The sequence below is a fragment of the Delphinapterus leucas genome, unplaced genomic scaffold, assembly GCF_059928025.1.
Source record: "Delphinapterus leucas isolate spDelLeu-1000000601 "Yukka" unplaced genomic scaffold, BTC_Dleu_Yukka2 spDelLeu_asBTCV2_sq25, whole genome shotgun sequence".
Classification (NCBI taxonomy): Eukaryota; Metazoa; Chordata; class Mammalia; order Artiodactyla; family Monodontidae; genus Delphinapterus; species Delphinapterus leucas.
The window spans coordinates 9,189,580-9,207,702 of record NW_028322234.1 but is presented as its reverse complement, the minus strand read 5'-3'; the positions used below and the strand labels follow the sequence as shown (position 1 = coordinate 9,207,702).

Genomic DNA, 18,123 nt, shown 5'->3' with positions numbered 1-18,123 from the left:
AGGAAACACAAAGGGGATGAGTTCTGGAAAATCTAGTTCCTAACATTACCTACAGGGGGAATAACTCCAGCTCTAGATTTTGTTGTCCTATCAGGCCTCTCTTCTTAATTCAAAGTCTATTCACCAAATTATAGTCAGAAGGAAGGACATAAAGCAAAGACCCAAATATGAAAATAATAATTCACATGGAAACTATATTCTTTTATAAGTGAGGCAAACATAAATATTTATTCAACTGTTTATTAGTATGGAAAATGGAAAAAGGCTCTTATACTCTTCACCCCCAAAAAGGAGCTTTGTCGGTAAGAAAGATAAATATATATTCTGGACTAGGATATCCAAGAACTGCCACAAGGCCATTAGGAAAATCCAAATACCAAACTGTCATTTTTCAGTGGCCCCTTAACACAGAACAAATAAAACATTATAAAACAATGTTAACCTAATTGCATTATTAGAAATATGCTTCAATTCACCTATGATCCAACAGGTTTCAAACAGGAAAGAGAAAATATTATTAACTGATTTAAAGAAAAAGCACTACCTATTAATCTTACGTACTGCTGTGGAAACATATGACTTATAAAATCATCTCACCTTGTATTCATTTCTGAGAGTAATTACTAGAAATCCACCGTCCAATGGTGCGCTCTAAGAAAAGAGGCTTGATAAAGACAATATATTTACAACTTTAATAACAACTCTTTCCTATTTTCTGGAATGTTATACATAGATTAGTTTCCATCAAGCTTTCTCATGTTACTTACATTTTATATTCTTTTTCACATGTAAAGATGTGGGCTCACTGAAATCTTTCCCTGGCTGTTTAACTCAAGAGTTTTTGTCCAGTGAGTTCTTTCATGCTTTCAGAACTGGGATGACAAGTCTTTCCAACATTCTTTACATTTATATGGTGTCTCTCCAGTGTGTGTTCTCACACGTCTTCAAATGGTTTGTGACAAATGAAGGGTTTACCACATTGCCTCCACTCTGATCTTTTGCACATCTTCAAAAAAAAAAACTCTGATAACATCTGAAGGCTTTTCCACATTCCTTACAGTCACAGGGTTTCTCTTCACTATGAGCTCTTTTGCGCATTTCTAATGAAGTGTAATCTCTGCAGGATTTACCACATTGCTTACAAGGTTTCTCTTCTATGGGAGTCCTTTCATATGTTTTCAAACTTTGAAAATACCTGAAGGCTTTCCCGCCTTGTTTACACTGACAGGCTTTCTCTCCAGTGTGGCTTCTTTCATGTTTTCAAAGTGAAGTTGATCAACTAAAGGCTTTTCCATATTCCTTATTCACAGAATTTCTTCTCAGTATGAACTCTTTTGTGCTTTTGGAAGGAAGTGTAATATCTGAAAGCTCTACCACATTGTTCACATTCATAGGGTTTCTCTCCAGTGTGCAGTCTCATGTGTACTCTTAAGGTCTGGTGATGGGAGAGGGCTTTCCCGCATTCCTTGCATTCATAGGGTTTCTCTCCAGTATGAGTTCTTCCATGTGACTGTAAGGAATTGTAATAACTGAAGGCTTTACCACATTGTTCACATTCGAAGGGTTTCCCTCCAGTATGAATTTGTTTGTGTTTGTGAAAGGAAGGGTAATATCTGAAGGCTTTACCACATTGTTTACATTCATAGGGTTTCTCTCCAGTGTGCAGTCTCATGTGTATTTTTAAGGTTTGGTGATGGGAGAGGGCCTTCCCACATTCCTTGCATTCATAGGGTTTCTCTCCAGTATGAGTTCTTCTGTGTGATTGTAAGGAATTATAGTAACTGAAGGCTTTACCACATTGTTTACATTCATAGGGTTTCTCTCCAGTGTGAATCCTTTGATGTATTCGAAAAGAACTAGGAGAAATGAAGGCTCTCTCACATTCCTTACATTTATAAGGTCCATCTCCAGTGTGAGTGATCATGTGTGCTCGAAGGCTTGAGAGACCTCTGAAGGCTCTCCCACATTCCTTACATTCATAAGGCTTTTCCCCAGTATGAATTCTTTCATGTTTTCGAAAAGAACTGGGACAACTGAAGGCTTTACCACACTGCTTACATTCATAGGGTTTCTCTCCTGTATGAGTCCTTTCATGTGTTCGAAAAGTATGATAATATCTAAGGAATTTTCCACATTGTTTACACTGATAGGGTTTCTCTTCACTGTGAGTTGTTTCATGTGTTCGCAATGAAGAGGAACAATTAAAAGCTTTCCCACATTCCTTACATGTATATGGAGCATCTCCAGTGTGTGTTACCATGTGTCTTCGAAATGCTGTGCTCCACATAAAAGCTTCCCCACATTCCTTACATTCATAGGGTTTTTCTCCTGTGTGAATCCTTTCATGTGTTTGAAAGGATGCGCGGGAATGGAACGCTTTTCCACATTCCTTACATTTATATTTTTTCTCTCGATTGTGATTTTTTTCATGCGTCTCCAAAAACTGGAGATAGCTAAAGGCTTTACCACATTCCTTACATTTATATGGCTTCTCTCCATGTTTCTGATACTCATATGGTTTACGTTCAGTGTGACAGCTCATGTGTCTCTTAAGGGATGAATGACGCGTAAAGACTTTTCCACATATATTGCATTCACGTGGTTTCACTCCAGTAGTTTTCTTGTTCAGATTGAGATTTGGAATAAGGCTGAAGTTTTCTCCACATTGACTACCCTCTTTACTTTCACAGAGTCTCTCTACCACATGACTTCTGTAAAAAACAAGGAGTATATTATCAATGAGGTCTTTATTAACAATTTTATACTCAATAGTAGGATATTTGAAGTACATTTTTATCACTTATAGCAATAGTGTAGGTTTTATGCCTTGTCTGAATTGTTTCAAGTTGAATATAAGAAATGCTCTTGCAATCATCAAAACAGTGACATTCATATAGAGTTTATTTATAGTGTTGAACTATTTTGCAAACACTGAACATCTATGTCACATAAGAAAGTAATTTTGGTGAAAATTTTCTAAGAATAACTAAATTTGGAGCATGCATTATTTCTTTTATTTCCTTCTTTTAAAACTGCATAACATAACAGGATACTCACATGAGGCACTATTTTATATTGTGAGTGTGACTTACCTTAGTTTTCTCCCCTGGTTTTTGTACTGATCTTCAATGTCATGATCTTCCCATTTTTCTCCTAAATTGCAGAGCAAGAAAAATGATTCCAAGATATTAGAAGTTATAGAAAAACTATCTAAGTCCATTGTTGGCTGTGACCATGCCTAGATTATTTAGCAACATCCTGCATTTCCACATTCAACATCTTGGAACAATGTTAACGAGCAAGAAACATGTGTTCTCTAATTGACAAAGTAAAGGTAAGTTGTCATCCTCACCTACTGAGGCCAGGTTCCTCAACGTTTCCCGCATCACATCTCTGTAGAGTTTCTTCTGTGAAGGATCCAGTAAAGCCCACTCCTCCAGGGTGAAGCTCACAGCCACATCCTCAAAGGTCACTGAGTCCTAAAACATCCCAGATATGTGTATAGTAGGATGTGTGAGACTAACAGCACTGGACATCTGTACACCATTTATATGAAGGTTACGTATGATTCTGTCATCTCCAAACATTTATTCTATGACTTGGTCATCAGAAACTTACTCTCTGTCCACACTTCCTAATAAGTTTAACAGCATTGTGAAAACATGCAAATTATTTACATAGTTTTATTGTGATTTCGTCACATCTTATTTCTCTCTAATTGCAGGGTCCAGAGCATGTTGGGAAATGACAGAAATGCTACACACATGAAACAAATATCATTTTAAGATCATGGATTCTTCGTGAGGAAAACTCTTTCCTCGCCCTTCTTATTACCCACCATTTAGAGAACACCATGAGCCAAAGGGTCAAATCTGCATAAGATTTTACTAAATAAAAACATAATGAAAACTAAAAGCTTTTACTTCTATTCCTATCACCAAACATGAGAATCCAGAACACCTGTAGAAATCCAGCTTTTAATAAGGTCCAGCTGGCTATTTCATCCCTAAGTACTCCAGGCCTTTAGAAGTAGTGTGGTATGATGTAGCTGGTGGAATGAAAATATCCTTGTCAGGAAGTATTGCTTTTAACTTGTGTAATACTTACCACAGGCTCAGTTTTCCCTTTCTCTCTCTGGTTTGATGGACTAGAAAGTTATTTGGAACTTAGAGTTCAGATACTAGGAAGAAGATGTCACAACTTAGACCACAAAGTCCCTATACTTGTGCGCCTTGGGGCTGCTTAGAGGCACACAAAGTGCTGTAGTATGCCAGAAGAGCTCTTTATGGCAGAACCAGAACACTGGGCCCTGTGCCTTGTTGACCTTGAGGAACAGCTGCAGACTGCAAGTGTGTTCACTGAAAATCACAATGGATTCATGGCTAATTTGCCCATAAAATGTATGAAGGATTCAGCAGTGCTTTCCTCCAAACAACTCTAAAATCTCCATTTTCAAACAGCAGGAAGAAGTGTTTCCCAACCAGTCATTCTAGAGGCTCTTCTCCCAATTTCTCTAATTCCCAAGCTCCTATCTGGTCTACAGAAGTATGATGGCTTGACCACTGAGCATACGAATTCCTTAGTTGATGACACCACATACTACCAATAGTGAATGAAAGGGTTTACTTCCATAATTGAGGTCTCTGGGGAAAGTAAGGCATACTTCTCCAGCTGCCATGAAATGGCTTGAGAGAAACAAAAGGTGCCTGGACTTTTTTTTTTTTAATTGAGGTTAGGGGGTGGGTTTGGGTGAGGGTTCACACACAAGAACAGGATCTTATGAGGACTGACTGTTTTGCTACTGCCAAAGGAAGGAGCACCAAGGCACTCTTATCACTTTGTATAGATGTGGGTCAAAGAGAAATGAGGGGGGATGAGACTTTAAGGTTGTCAGCAGCCAGTCATCAAAAACTGGAGTCAGAGAACTCTGGTTTCTGGTTTTGGATGCCATCATTCCCAACCTCAGAGAAAAAAGTGAAAACACTTGAAATCAACAACTCTTCTTAGTTCCATCAGAGCTCTGAAGTCACAGGAAACCACTGGTTTCAAAATTGGGAAACAGAAAATAAAGATACAAGGCCTATACTGAAAACAATCTATTTCACCAGAAGCTAGTTCAAAGACAAAAAAGAGCAAACAATGCAGAACACAATATCCATGAACTGTAGGACAATGAAAGAATGTTTAAAATACACACAATGGAAATACCTGAAGGAAAAGAAAGACAGAAAGGAACAGAAAAAATAAGTGAAATAATAATCACAGATTTTTTTCAAAAATTAATCATTAATGGCAAACCACAGATCCAGGAAGCTCAGAGAACACAAAATGAAAATGCTAAAAAATGTACACCCACGATGCAGTGGTTAAGAATCTGCCTGCCAGTGCAGGGGACACGGGTTCAAGCCCTGGTCCAGGAAGATCCCATATGCCGCGGAGCAACTAAGCCCATGCACCACAACTACTGAAGCCTGAGCGCCTAGAACCCATGCTCTGCAACTAGAGAAGCCACTGCAATGAGAAGCCCATGCACCGCAACGAAGAGTAGCCCCCACCCGCCACAGCTAGAGAAAGCCCGCACAGAGCAACAAAGACCCAATGCAGCAAAAAAATAAATAAAATTAATTTTAAAAAAAGCACACCCAAGTATATCATATTCAAACGGAAGAAAAAGAATATATTGAAAAGAGCTAGCAGAAGAAACACCTTAGTGAGCTGAGAAAAAAAGATTAAAATTTTTTTTATTTTATTGAAGTATAGTTGATTTACAATGTTGTGTTTTTTTTTTAAAGACTAGTCCTTTGTTTTATAAACTTATTTATTTTTTCTGTGTTGGGTCTTCATTTCTGTGCGAGGGCTTTCTTTAGTTGTGGCAAGCGGGGGCCACTCTTCATCGCAGTGCGTGGACCTCTCACTATCACAGCCTCTCTTGTTGTGGAGCACGGGCTCCAGACGAGAAGGCTCAGTAGTTGTGGCTCACGGGCCTAGTTGCTCCACGGCATGTGGGATCCTTCCCAGACCAGGGCTCGAACCCATGTCCTCTGCATTAGCAGGCAGATTCTCAACCACTGTGCCACCAGGGAAGCCCAATGTTGTGGTTTAAAAAATATATATCTATTTATTATTTATTTTATTTATTTACTTATTTAGGCTGCACCGGGTTTTAGCTGTGGCATGCATGCAGGATCTAGTTCCCTGACAAGGGATCAAACCCGAGACACCTGCATTGGGAGCTCAGAGTCTTACCCACTGGACCACCAGGGAAGTCCCTACAATGTTGTGTTAATTTCTGCTGTACAGCAAAGTGAATCAGTTATACATATATATTCTTTTTCATATTCCTTTCCATTATGGTTTATTACAGGATATTGACTATAGTTCTGTGCTATACAGTAGGACCTTGTTGTTTATCCATTCTATATATAATAGTTTGCATCTGCTAATCCCAAACTCCCAATCCATCCGTCCCCCACTCCCTCTTGGCAGCACTAGTCTGTTCTCTCTATCTGTGAGTCTGTTTCTGTTTCGTAGATAAGTTCATTTGTGTCATATTTTAGGTTCCACATATAAGTGATATCATATGGTATTTGTCTTTCTCGTTCTGACTTACTTTACTTAGTATGATAATCTTTAGGTCCATCCATGTTGCTGCACATGGCATTATTTTATTCTTTTTTATGACTGAGTAGTATTCCTGTTTTTTTGGGGGGGGGTGTGTGTGCATATATATATATATACACCAATCTTCTTCATTCATCTATTGATGGACATTTAGATTGTGAATAGTGGCTTGGCTATTGTGAATAGTGCTGCTATAAACATAGGGGTGCATGTATCTTTTCTAATTATAATTTTGTCTATATGTCCAGGACTGGGATTGCTGGCTCATATGGCAACTCTATTTTTAGTTTTTTAAGGAACCTCCATACTGTTTTCCATAGTGGCTGTATCAATTTACATTCCCACCAACAGTGTTGGAGGGTTCCCTTTTCTCCACACCCTTTCCAGCATTTGTTATTTGTAGACTCTTTAATGATGGCCATTCTGACCAGTGTCAGGTGGTACCTAATTGTAGTTTTGATTTGCATAGAGAAAAAAAGACTTGAATTAAATCAGACTTGTTTTCAGAAACAACACAAGGAAGAAGAGAGTGGAGTGAAATACTGTACAGGCAGGCATACTTCATTTCATTGTGCTTCACTGTATTGTACTTTGCAGATTTTGTGTATTTTACATATTAAGAGTTTGTGGCAACCCTACATTGCCAGATGATAGTTAACACTTTTTAGCAACGAAGTTTTAAAATTGAGTTATGTAGATTGTTTTTTAGACATAATGCTATTGCATACTTAATAGGCTACAATATAGTATAAACATAACTTTTATATGCACTGGGAAACCAAAAATAAGTGTGACTCACTTTATTGTGGTGGTCCTGAACAGAACCCCCAATCTCTGAGGTATCCCTGTATTTAAAGTTTTGGGAAAAAAACCCCACTCTCTTGGGACTTCCCTGGTGGTGCAGTGGTTAAGAATCTGCCTGCCAGTGCAGGGGACATGGGTTCGAGCCCTGGTCCGGGAGGATCCCATATGCCATGGAGCGACTAAGCCTGTGCACCACAACTACTGAGCCTGCACTCTAGAGCCCGTGAGCCACAATTACTGGGCCCGTGTGCCACAACTAATGAAGCCCACGCGTCTAGAGCCCATGCTCCACAACAAGAGAGGCCACTGCAATGAGAAACCCGTGCACCGCAATGAGGGGTAGCCCCCACTTGCTGCAACTAGAGAAGCCCACATGCAGCAACAAAGACCCAACATAGCGAACAATAAATAAATAAAATAAATAAATTTTAAAAAAGGAAGAATAAAGTATGGTTCTTTAAAAACAAAACCCAAAACTCTTAGTTTTCAAATCCCAAAGCTAGTCCTTTGAAAATATTAATTTAATAAAATTGATAAACATCTAATCAAGACAACTGAGAAAAGAAGAAAAACAGAAATTACTAAATCAGAAATAAAAGGAGGAGGAAATAACCATGAAAAAAGATTTGACACCATCCAACATCCATTTATGATAACAAACTAGAAATTGAGTGGAAGGCTCTCTTCTTAAAAAAGAACAACTACACAACACCTGTAGGTAAGATCTTACTGAGTTGTGAGAAGCTGGATGCTTTACTGTTAAGAGGGGGATAGGGCAAGGAAGTTTCCTTTCACTGCTCCTATTAAACAATGTACTGGAAGCCCTAGCCAATGCAGTAAGGTAAGAAAAAGAAATAAAAGGTATACAGAGTGGGAAACAACAAATAAAACTTTGTTCCTTATGACATGATTGTTTATGCAAAACATCTGATAGCATCCACAACAACAGAGATAACCCCTGTAATTAGTAACAGTGTATAGCAAGGTTGAAGGATACACAAGTCAATTGGTTTCCTATAGATCCAAGCAAATACAGTCAATTGATCTTTGACAAAGGAGTAAAGGCAATTCAACGGAAAAAGTAAAGTCTTTTCAACAGTGCTATAAATAATGGATATTCACATAGAAACACACATGAGCATAAACAAAATGAAAGTTGACACACACCTTACACCTTTCACAAAAATTAACTTAAAACAAATCATATATCTAAATGTAAAATGAAAAAGCAAAAACCTTCTAGAAGATAACATATGAGAAACTACAGGTGACCTTGGGTTCGGTAATAAATTTTTCAATAAGACACACACACAGAAATCCCCAAAAGAGAAAAAATGCTAAGTTTTGCTTCATTAAAATGAAAAACTCCCGTTCTGGAAAAAGTGTTTAGAGAATGAAAAGGCAAGTCACATACCAGGAGAAAATCCTTTGTAAAACACTTATCTGATAAATGACTGATACCCAAAACAACTAAAGAACTCTTAAAGCACAACAATAAGATTACAGATACTCCAAATAAAAATGGGCAAAAGATGTGAACAGACAAGTCACCAAAGAAAGACAGATGGAAAATAAGGAATTTGAAAACATGCTCAACATATGTCACTGGGGGATTACAAATAAAACAATGAGCTATCATTACATACTTATTAAATGCCAAAAATTTTGAAACACTCAGAACACCAGCCATTGGTGAAGACGTGAAGCTATAGATAATCCTTATTCATTGTTGGTGGGAATGAAATTTGATATGCCTGTATTGGAAGACAGAATTTTCTGTCAAAACTAAATACACTCTTACTTCTCATACTAAGATCCAACAATCACACTTGTTGGTATTGACCTAAATGAGTTGAACTCACGATCTCACATTTTCACAAAACCCTACATATGAATGTTTGTAGGCATTTTATTCATACTTGGCAAGGGTTAAGAGTTAAGCAAGATATCTTTCAAGCGTCAAATGCATAAATCAGTGGTATATCCTTACAATGAAATACTGTTCAGTGATAAAAGGACATGAGGTATCAAGCCATGAAAACACATGGAGGAACCTTAAAAGTATACTGCTAAGTGAAAGAAGCCAATCTCACAAGGCTACACACTGTATGATTCCAAGTGAATAACACCCTGGAAAAGACAAAACTATGGGCCAGTAGAAAGATCTCAGGCTGTGAAGGATTTGAGGGTTGGAGGGAGGGATGAATGAATAGGTGGGGCATAAAAGATGTTTAGGGAAGTGAAACTACTGTATGTGATACAGAAATGAAGGACACAGATCATTAAACATTTGCCAAACCCACAGATCTTAGAACGCAGAGTCAATGCTAATGTAAACAATGCAATTTACTGTATCAGTATTTGCTGAGCAATTTTAACAAATGTACCAGTTAAACAAGAAGTAAAAAAGAGTGCAAACTGTGGATGCAGAGGGGTTATGTGGAAATTCTCTATACTTTCTGTAAACCTAAAACTACCCTAAAACAACTGAAGTGTATTAGAAAGAAAAAGATGAAGACAAACGAATTACAATTCACCCCTGATTTGACTGACTGATGACTGAAACGGGACACCTTTCATTCAACTGATTTGAACTTATTCAATAAGGCAGTATGGTGCTCCATGAGCCTGAGACCAGTAAGAGAGGTAAAACTTCCACTGAATGCCATGTTGAAGAGAACTGCACTGCATATTCTGAGAAGTGCCATGGTTACTATCAATAGTGTCTAGAACTCCAACATGGATGAGAATTGTCCTGGCAAGACCGTGTGTTCTGGACCTAGGGTATGTTAGACGAGATTTACCTTGATTTATATTTTTGGTATCTCTTGAGTTCAAAGGTTCCTAAAATTCTTTTACCACAAAGGGGCAACTCTTAGACAATCGTCCAAAAGTCTGTGAATACAAGTAGATGAGACCAGTTTTGGTCAGTAGTAAGATGACTGCCTGATGTTTGGTTAGTGTGACCCTGGGGTTTGGTCATTCATCAGGGATATCACAATTAAGGGATGAAGAGCAGCAACTCTCCACAGAGCTCATCATGTAGGAATGCATATTGTCATCCTTAAAGTCTGTGGACACCCAAAAGCTGTGCATTCCGTCAATCCCAGGGAAGCCTCCATCTGGGGAAGTGGTGACCTTTTCCAACACCAAAGCAACTTTCAAGGGACTGAACAGGGAAGAGGCCACCCTCCTGCAGGAGGCATAGGCCAGGACAGGTTTGACTCCATCATGTCACATGGAGGTGTTGGTAGGCATGCCGACCTGATGGGGTGCTATTTCCAAGGTTAAAGGCATAATGGGCAGCTCAGCAGAGGATCACATGCTCAGCACTTGTGAGAGCCTCTATTTTCAAGAGAGCCCGGTACATGGTGATAATTGAAGTTCTAAGGCAGTTCCTTGCACCAGAAGCCTATAGATAACTTAAGGCCATCATGGGTAATTCCAGGAGGCATTAGCCTCTATACTGAGGGAGACTCCAAAGGAACTAACAGGAATGCCTGTTGTATGGCCATTTAAACATAGTCCAGAGTCTTCTGTAGTAGGGGTGCCCTCAAGGTAGGGGCCAATTTCCAAGTAATAGTAAAAATGGGCTCAAGTAAAATTCGTAAATAAGGAATATGCTGTCTCCCCAACACCAAAAGAACCTAGTAGATCTTGTAGGTGCTGAGAGGGATTACAGATATTTCTTCACATTGTCAGGGAGGGAAAAGCTGTCTAATTACCAAAAAACATTCAGAAACTTAACCAAGGGCCTCACATATGTGTGGGGTCAATGGCCCACACACTTTTCGCAAGTTCCTTTTTTCAGCAATTGTATGTCCTGAATGAATGAGAAATGAATGTTCTCAGAGGAGGATGTCGTTAGTGTGATGTCATACCTGTGCTCCTGGAACAAGTGCATGCAGTTCAGATCTGCCTGCAGAGACTGTGGGATGGCCAAGCTGCTGAGGTTCCCTGAGGGTAACCAGGTAAACGTGTATCATGTCCCTTCAGAGGTGAAGGCAACTGCAGCTGAGAGGGTGTTGAAATAGGCACTGAACGGAACAGACTTATCAAATCTGTGAGAGCAGGGTATTTACCAGCCGCTGATTGGATGGAGTAAGTAATTTCCATAATGTTGGAGACTAGGAATAGGGGCTAATTTGATGCAACCACAACTCGGGTTGCTGTAATCCACTATGAGGTGTCATTCATCCCTTCCAGGTTTAAGGGCAGACCAAATAAGGCTATTAAAGAAGAAAATTGGCGGTAAACACTTCTCCCTAAATACATTTCTTATAATGGTTTTCAATAATTCAAGGCCTTGTTTAATTTAAATCAGGCCATATTAACTGATTTAACTGATAGTTAAGGTCTCTCTCTGGGGTCTCATTTTGTCTAGCCAATTTGGAAGTAGAAGACAATTTAATTTTACTTAATGAACCATGGGTTCAGAGCTTTCCTGCTCACTATGGGATATTTTGGGACAATGGGCGATATGACTATGAGAAACTTAGGCAACGTGAGAGTTCTGCTGCTGAAGGCAAATTATACCTATTTGTCCTTTATATTATATTCAGTAATTCTTCCTAAGATGATGAGGTAAATTGTTTAAACTTAGTGGAATCCCCAGGTATACCTGTAATTTGAAACCTAGTTTGATTAATTACATTAAGTTTTGTGAATTAGTGCAGTACAGGAGATGTTAATATTAAATCAAACCCATATTATAGAGGACCAAAAGCTAAGCAGGCCCCTTCCATCTTTTGCTATGCAAATTTTTTAGCATAATCGCAAATTATGGAAAAATGCAAATTTTTTCCACAGTTGAGTGAAATTGTGTTCCTTTATTTCAGTATCTTTCTTCTCTTGTTCCCTCCCTCCAGTTCTTCCTTGTTTTGCATCTTAGGTCACTGGATATACTCTGGGGGAGAGGGTGTCCTCTCTTCTCTTGTATTGATAATTTTTTCCTCCAGAGAGCCTCACCCCAGTGCCATCAGGGTCAGAGGCCTCCTTCATGATAACTGGTTACTTTATAGAAATTAAGCACCCTGGGCTTCCCTGGTGGCGCAGTGGTTGGGAGTCCACCTGCCGATGCAGGGGATGCGGATTCGTGCCCCAGTCTGGGAGGATCCCACGTGCCGCGGAGCGGCTGGGCCCGTGAGCTGTGGCCGCTGAGCTTGCGCTTCCGGAGCCTGTGCTCCACGGCCCGCGTACCGCAAATAAAAAAAAAAGAAATTAAGCACCCTAGGCTTAAATTGTTTTAAATTAATCCCTTTGCTGTGCCACAGTGAGGCGATGGGTTTTGTCCACCGTAACTCAGAGGGTCAGGGTCTTTGTTGCAGTAGAGGCAGGGGCAGCAGCAGCAGAGGTACTTAAGGGGCCTGGTGAGCCCTCTGGTATTAGGAGCGGACTCAGCCTGGCATCTACTGGCTACCTTTACCCTCTCTTCTCTTTCTCTCTGGAATAATTGTTCTTTTCGGAGTGACCATCCAAGGGGCTCACCTCATTCACAGGGTATAATCATCCGAGTACTCCCCAAAGATCACCCCCCGCCCCAAGGTCTGGGTGAACCCAGCCTCAGTCACACCTTCACTCCAAACACAAATAGGTTCCATCCACGCCATGAACTCAGGACCATTATAAGGAGGGCCCCAGGGCTCCTGCTCCCAAAAGACAAGGAATTACCAAAACTGCCTCTGTGTATAGAGCCCAGGCTTTGTGGATCAGCAACGCCACACAGGGCAGCACAGCGCACAGGAGGAGACCCCAGCAAACAGCAGCTCACAGGGCAGGAGCCTCCAGGCTTTCGTATCAGCCTGTCCTGATAAGAAGCACTAGGGGAAAAGGGAGAGGTGAGGCTTATCTTTCAGTAGTCAAACATCAAATATGTGGATCCTGACTACTCATTATAAGAACAAACCCAGGGCTTCCCTGGTGGCACAGCGGTTGAGAGTCCACCTGCCGATGCAGGGGACACGGGTTCGTGCCCCGGTCCGGGAAGATCCCACATGCCGCGGAGCGGCTAGGCCCGTGAGCCATGGCCGCTGAGCCTGCGCGTCCGGAGCCTGTTGCCCCCGCAACGGGAGAGGCCACAACAGTGGGAGGCCCGAAAAGAACAAACCCAGGTAAGAGAAACACGCATTCGCACTAGCTTCTTTTTATATAAAGAAATATTAACAAGATGATCAAGAAGTAATCAAAAACTGGTAATTTGAGAGTGGGTGGAGTAAGAGTACAGGAGTGGAGGAGGATATGTAGGTAGGGAGTCTTCTTAAGTTTCTTATTTTAGGAATATTTTTTAACCCTCATGTGCATCATTTATTTAAAATCAGGAGAGAAATTGATATACGTCATATTTTCCTATGCTTAATCATTATTTTAAATTAATTTTCTTTTTAAAATTAATTTTAACTTTTCTACATAGGAAACCACTCCAAGATTTAATCCTTTAAATGCTAACAGATATAAAACTGCACACCGTCAAAGATTTACAAATCCCCTTCTAACTGAAAGGACAAGAACATTATAGTTTGTCCCTCCACTACATTTCACACTGGGGATATTTTCAGGAATGAGTGGCATAATGAAAAATATTAGGGGTTTGCAATTAAACCCTGAAATGGACTAGGAATTTAAAAGATGTATATAAGCTTTAAGGTGTTTTCTTTATATCAACAGAAATATAATTCAATTGTTTTTTCCTCACATCCATTAAAATAAGACTTTATTTGCTTTAGGAATAGCATGACCTTTTTAAATGTCAAAGTTCCCTAGGGACAGGAGGGCATTACGCTAAATGAAATAAGTCAGAGAAAGATAAATACTTAATAACTGTAAATGGAGTATAACCTTTAAAAATTGTATAATAAATAAATAAATTTTTTTAATGGAAAAAGCACCTGAGCACTTAAATACACCCATCTCATGTTGAAGTTATTTTGTCTAAATGGAACAAAATTCTAATTGGTTCCACAATTTTCTTGCTTTACTCACATCGTATCTCTCAATCAACTTACACACTAAAAGCCCCAAAGCTAATGGAAACTAGAGTCAAAGAACTGCAATCTTCAGTTGAGAAAGAAATCCAAAGAAAGAAACACATATTTGAAATGACTGTGTGATTTTGAGGATTCCAGTATTTATGTGAAAAATTTAACAATTTTTGCAAAGTACTTGGAAATTGATATTGGCTTATTAAACCTCCTTAAGGTAGAATTTTAAAGCTTTGCATGCATTGGAACTCCACCTGGTTTTGGACCAACCCCAGAACAAAACAGAGCCACCTCTTACACACACACACACACACACACACACACACACACACACACACACACGATTGCAATAAACCTGGAGAACTTGCATGAGGGAACTCCCCTTAAAAGGAGAAATTGTATAGTTTTTAAAATTGTATAAAATAAAATCATTTGCTCTGCTATAAACCACCATTAAAAATCACAGTGTTTCAATTTGGTACTCAAATACCATTTTTGGATTAAAAATTGTCACGGAAGTAATAAATGATTACAACAACAACAACAAAAGAAACACAAATACTGGAATCAACACAGATAAGCAGCCTTCTAGCTACAGTTCAGAAGAAAAACGCACTTTCAGAAAGATGACCAAATTCCCAGACTTGGGGTCTAAGATATAACCCCTAGAGTGGGTTAGTCACTGGAGAAGGAGGGTAGGGACAGCTGAGGAGCCACATGAATGAATTCTGGGAGCTCACAAGCCCTCCCGCGTCCTGTAAGCATGGAAGTGCTGCCTCCACTAGGTTCTAGTCTCACAAGTGAGGAAACTCTCAGCCTGATTCAGTTTAAGGTTCTGACCCCAATTCATAAACCCTTTGTCCACAAGACAGAGGATGTGATTGTAACAGACTCTCTCAATGTGCACAAATCACACTGTGGATGTACAACTCAAACATGACGTCTAGAAATGTCTAGGCCTATGGAACCACAACTACAACCTCAGAAAGGGAATCAATTCCACCTCCTTGCAGGTGCACCCCCAGCTTTCCAGGGCTCTGTAGCTTCTCTCAGCATAAGTCTCCTTCTGTGATGGGTGTAAGCAGGTAGGACATCTGCAGGGGAGGCTCCCCAGGAAGAACAACTGGGCCTGCAAGTCCTTCTCTTTACAGGCTCAAGGAAGCATGGATCACTGACTATAGGCCTCTGCTCTGCACTGGAGTTGCTTTGGAACATGGTTGATGTTTTAACTGACACAAACCTGGTGTTTGAACAATCCAGCAAAATAATTTAAACCCTTCGTTTATAAGGAAAGGAGATAAGAAAATTGTAAGCCACTGTTACTAGTTCAACCAGAAAACACAAAATATCTACTCGTTTCAGAAGAAAAGATGTCAGTTAATGATTATTTCCAAAGCAAGAAACTGGTTTGAAAATAATTAATCACACTTGAACACTTGGTCTGCAAGTCTCAGCAGACACCACACAATCTGAGAATTTCATTTGAAATCACCCAAAAGTAAAGAATAGTCCTCAGAAACTTACTACACATGCTTGGGGGAAGAAAAAAAGCAAAACAAGAATTTGCAAATGGAATGTAATCCTGGAATATTTTATTTTTTCTGAAATTCACCACTTCTGCCTCTTTGGAAATATTTTATACTACTGTCTTTGAAACTGTATTGATTAAATACATTTTATCTGATTGAAAAACGATGCTTAAATACATGAATAAATCTTTTAAAGGTGACAATCCCAGGGAGGGCCAACGCTGACAGCACATATCACCCAGGAAAGTTTTAAAGAGGAACCTCCACCCATAGGATGTCTGTGCCCAGGAATGAGGCTGGGAGGAGAGGCACAAGGATTTTGAACAACCTAATTCCAGGAGATTATTCTTTGCTTTCTTCTCATGGAAAACACCCACAGACAAAAGTAAACTGAAAAAAAAGGGCCATCCAGGGCTCTGGGGGAAAATGATAAAGTTAAAATACTGGGTCTGTTTGAAAGGTACCACGGAGGACAAATAGTTGATAATGATGTTGTGAATCAGAGAAGGAAAGATGGCTTTGGGAATGTGGGGTGGATTGTGAAAATTTAGGGGTTTATTACCAGCCCTAGAAAGAGCTAGGCTGAGGGGACACGGTCGTGGACTTGAGACTCTGCTACCCAAATAATTGGAAAACTCAAAGAGAAAACGGGTGCCCCCCTGGGAGAAAGTAAGGACTGGGGGCCCCCCAGACCACAGCTCCTCTCACGCACGAACCACGGAGACCGAGTCACGATGGTCCCCTGATGACCCTCCCGGTGGTCACCACACAATCTGGGGCGGACGTGGGGCTGTGGGGCTGTGGGGCTGCGGGGCCGGGGCCGAAGCCGCGGCTTGCAGTGACGGGACAGGACACCGGGGTCCCGGCTGCCGGCCCCGCCCCCACGCTGCCGGACGGAGGGGACCGAGGTCCGAGCGGCGCCACTCGCGTCCTCAAGACTCCGGAGTTGACAGCGGGGAGGCCCGGTACCATCACAGCTGGTTCGGATCAATTCCAACCAACGCCTCCTTCCCTCCCGCTCCAACTCCGCACCCTGGTAACCCACACTCACCATTTCTAGGTTTCCTGGGTCTCTCTGAATCCTTCCTACGACTCCCACGACCACCGCAGGTCACAGCGCGACAGACTCTGAGGCACTGCCACCTCCGTCATTGAAGGATAGGAAACCGGATCGCTAGCCTGGCCTGAGGGAGTGAAAACGCCCGAGCTAGAGCAGTGCGTCGCCCCACCCACCTGCCCAAGCGGCGCCCCTGATTGGACAGTTTGCAAGGCCGCATCCCCCAGTACTTGAGTGACAGCTGGGCGGGAGGATGTGTGACTCTTGGAAACTAGCTTCCGCCCCGCCCCTGCCCCGACCCGTGCTGAGGGCAGCGGGTGGGGCGGAAACCTGACCCAGCCCGATTCCTTTGCGTTGAAACAGAACTTTTTCGCCCAGCTCTATATGAACACACGAGCGCAGGGAATTTCTGACTGAGTTTCCCAATGGAGCAACTAAGCACAGAGCATGAGGGTAGCCCAGGCAGGTGTATGATCAGGCCACCCAAGATGGCTGTTCTCTTGCTCTCTGTACATCCCCTGCTCTACCAGGCCCTGCTTCACCTACACCCTATTCACATGACTGATCCTCCCTCTTAATCTTAGAGCCTAATCAGTAAATGCTTAGGTACTTGCCCCTGGCTACTGATTGTTCTAATCTTCACATCAGACTATCTCCACTTTCATAGCTTATCAAAGGAGTGGTGAGGTTTCATGGTAACTGATGAGCCAATCTGAGGTCAGTTTCCTCCATTATTGGTAACTCCCACCCAACGAAGACCGTTCTGCCTGACATCTGCTGTCTACAGTGAGGTGTAGCTCCAGGGGCCTTCTGCTTCGGACATGTAAGATCCCCTATCCGTTAAACCATTGATTTCTCTACGGCTGATTCCAGGCTCTTTCTTTGGTCTTGAGACTGGGCAGTTAATGGGTTTGCAAACCTGCAGGGTGCAACCCAACACCTGGCCACACTGGAAAACAGGGTCTTGTGTTCTCTAGGGGCCAAGGGTGTCGACCAAAAAAATATTCACCACCTAAAAGTTGAGAGTTATGTTTTATTCGGCAGACATACTGAGGACTTCAAGCCTGGGAGGCAGCATTTTAAGCAACCCTGAGAAGATTGCTCTGAGGAGGTGAGGGGGTAGCTAGGATATATA

The 18,123-nt window shown here is 41.1% G+C and overlaps 1 protein-coding gene across 1 annotated transcript; it reads right to left on the bottom strand.

The window, feature by feature from the left end:
* Window positions 1–673: 673 nt before the first annotated feature.
* On the bottom strand, window positions 674–17,160 carry LOC111166773 (uncharacterized). Its single transcript, XM_022558819.2, has 4 exons — window positions 16,983–17,160; window positions 3,353–3,479; window positions 3,093–3,153; window positions 674–2,711 (listed from the first exon to the last, which is right to left on the bottom strand). The coding sequence occupies exons 1-4, from the start codon at window positions 16,983–16,985 to the stop codon at window positions 1,301–1,303; spliced, it is 1,602 nt and encodes a 533-aa protein (XP_022414527.2). The 5' UTR covers window positions 16,986–17,160; the 3' UTR covers window positions 674–1,300.
* Between the last annotated feature and the right edge of the window lie 963 nt (window positions 17,161–18,123).